Raw genomic sequence first — 2,660 nt, 5'->3', positions numbered from 1 at the left:
AAATACTAGTGATGTGTTGGAGCGTTCTTTTGTTTTTCATGATTCCATAATTTTTTCCTCAGAATTGAGTGATTCCATATTTTTTTCCCTCGGCTTGGTCTAAAAAAGTAACCGTTACTGACTGCCACAATTTTTTTTCCTGATTTCTTATAGTGTTTCTTAAAGCCAGAAAGTTGCCATTTGAAATGACTTTAGTTTTGTGTCATGTCTGTGATCTGCTTTTTTTCTACAAAATTAAACAACTGAATGAACATCCTCCGAGGCCGGTGATTCCATAATTTTTGCCAGGGGTTGTATATGCGGTAACCAACTGTGTGCATAAATTTTAGAATAATGGTGCAACTTGTGCTGACCAGTTTGTGCTTTTCCTGCTGGGGGATGCACTTAGGCATGGGCAGGGGTTGAGGTTTAGGTTTTGTAAGAGAAAACCCGTGAGGCTTGGTGGTGGCAACTGGAAATTTCTTGACTTGGCCCTCATTGGATATTTTTGCAGCAAGCTGGTCGATGAGACTATCAATATCAGGGCGCTACCTAAAGGACAAATGTGACAGACCTATTTGTTCTTTGGTTCTAGAATAATAGTGTTTCTGTTGGATTCTACTTTTTTCACCTGAGCAGAGGCTCAATCCACTGTTTCTGCACAAAGGCAACATCATAGATGCTGGTCCACTTATCTTGTATCCATGTGGTGAGGTATGTGAAGAAGAAACTCAAGAACTACAACCATATACATTGCAATATTGAATTCTGAATTCTTGCAATGTAATAGATGTGTTTATAAAATGAGTTTCTTACTGCGTGCATCTTCTTGATGTCCAGCGATTTCACAATGTTACTAAAACACTGAAGTCCAAGTTCATCAAGCCGGAATGTGGTGAGGTAGCAGATAACTGAAGGACAATATTGTTTAAAAAGAATTGGTCACTTGATATGAATAAAGTAAAAAAAAAAAGGACAAAATAGTGATGTTAATGAACTTACTGACAAACTGGCTGCGATCACTTCTGGATAAGTACTTCCCATTCTCGGCATAGAAGAGTTCAGTGACTGTGTCCAGTAACTTTTTGTGCTCGATACATCCAGAAACAACATCAACAATGAACTGCTTATCTGTATTAGTCATGTTCTGCAACAAATAATAACTGTGAGGGACAACATACTGAAATGCTTCAAAGTACATTTTCACAATACAATCTTCAAATCCATCCATCCATTTTCTTCTGCTTTATCCGGAGTCGGGTCACGGGGGCAGCAGCTCAAGCAAAGCCGCCCAGACCTCCCGATCCACACACACCTCCCCCAGCTCCTCCGGGGGAACCCCAAGGCGTTCCCAAGCCAGCCGAGAGACATAGTCCCTCCAGCGTGTCCTGGGTCTTCCCAGGACCCAGGACACAATCTTCAAATCGACTGTGAAATGTCAATATGAATTTTCACTGTTTTTTGTCGTTTGTTTATTTCATATCTAAACAGTAGCCATCAAATCTATCTATTAAACTAAAATGATATCACTACTGACACAAATTATCACCTAATATAAAGTGATTGCAAACAAACCTCAGAACCAAAATTTGTGGTCAAAATGTTGTATTGGTACTGTAAATGAGTGCTTTACATTGCATTTACTATCTGCATAATAACTTTAATAGTTTTCCTACAGCAGTATTTTCCAGACCACTTTGGCCTCACACAGCCTAAAAATTTGCATAATGACAGTTATGCAAATTCCACTCAGAGTGAACTCTCCACACACACTGATGGACTGCACCGGCTCATAACTTTCAGTGGCAGTCAAGTCAAACCAGTGGTGCATGCTAGCAGCACAAGTCAAATGATCAAAGTTGCCCCTCGCTTGTAGTATCAGAGCAGCTGCACCGTCAGCAAACAGCAGGACCCGCAAACTGAACCAAGTTGAAACATCTCCTCAATGACTGAGGATATTTGTGCAGCTAGATTGCTAGCAGTCTAGGATTACTAGGGGAGCTACAACCACTACCAGTGGTGTCAAAAGTACACACATTTGTTACTTAAGTAGAAGTATAGATACTGCAGTTTAAAAACACTCTGGTAAAAGTTGAAGTAACAACTTGACCTCTTTACTCAAGTAAAAGTGAAAAAGTATGTGCTCCAAAACCTACTTAAAGTATAAAAGTATAAAGTAACCTTTAAAAAAAAAAGGTAGATGCCACTATATGAATTGAAAGCTTAATTTAAAAACTGATTCGTTCTACATGTGGCCCAAGACCCAAAACCCAAAATTACCCCCCCAACACCACCTGCATGAAAATATTTCAATTCTAGAAGCTCTGAAATGCAATCTGGGACTATTCCAGACAATAAACTGCAGTGAGTGCAGCATCCATTTAGTGAGGAAAAAAAAAAAAAACTTTCCTTATTCAAATTCATTCCAGTAGTATTCTGCTCTTACTAGGATGCAGCAGTTTTCTAGTTTGGCAGAAAGTTCTGGAGGAAACCACTGAAGAAATTAACACATTGAAAATATGGTTTGACCGAAACAAATTGTCATTAAATAAGACAGGGATAAAGTGGAGGAGTAATAGTCACTAGGTGTTCACAGGAAACACTTATTTATTTATGTATGTATGTATTTATATATGTATGTTCATTGTTAGTTGCGTTTATATTTTCTGTTGTGTTTCTAT

The 2,660-nt window shown here is 38.6% G+C and overlaps 1 protein-coding gene across 1 annotated transcript; it reads right to left on the bottom strand.

Annotated features, from left to right (window-relative positions):
• Window positions 1–449: 449 nt before the first annotated feature.
• On the bottom strand, window positions 450–1,234 carry LOC117506333 (cilia- and flagella-associated protein 99-like). Its single transcript, XM_034165822.1, has 4 exons — window positions 982–1,234; window positions 796–890; window positions 611–717; window positions 450–531 (listed from the first exon to the last, which is right to left on the bottom strand). Exons 1-4 carry the CDS (start codon window positions 1,208–1,210, stop codon window positions 528–530), a joined length of 435 nt encoding a protein of 144 aa, XP_034021713.1. The 5' UTR covers window positions 1,211–1,234; the 3' UTR covers window positions 450–527.
• Between the last annotated feature and the right edge of the window lie 1,426 nt (window positions 1,235–2,660).

The sequence above is a fragment of the Thalassophryne amazonica genome, unplaced genomic scaffold (assembly GCF_902500255.1).
Source record: "Thalassophryne amazonica unplaced genomic scaffold, fThaAma1.1, whole genome shotgun sequence".
Taxonomy (NCBI): Eukaryota; Metazoa; Chordata; class Actinopteri; order Batrachoidiformes; family Batrachoididae; genus Thalassophryne; species Thalassophryne amazonica.
This window is presented reverse-complemented; position numbering and strand designations above follow the sequence as displayed.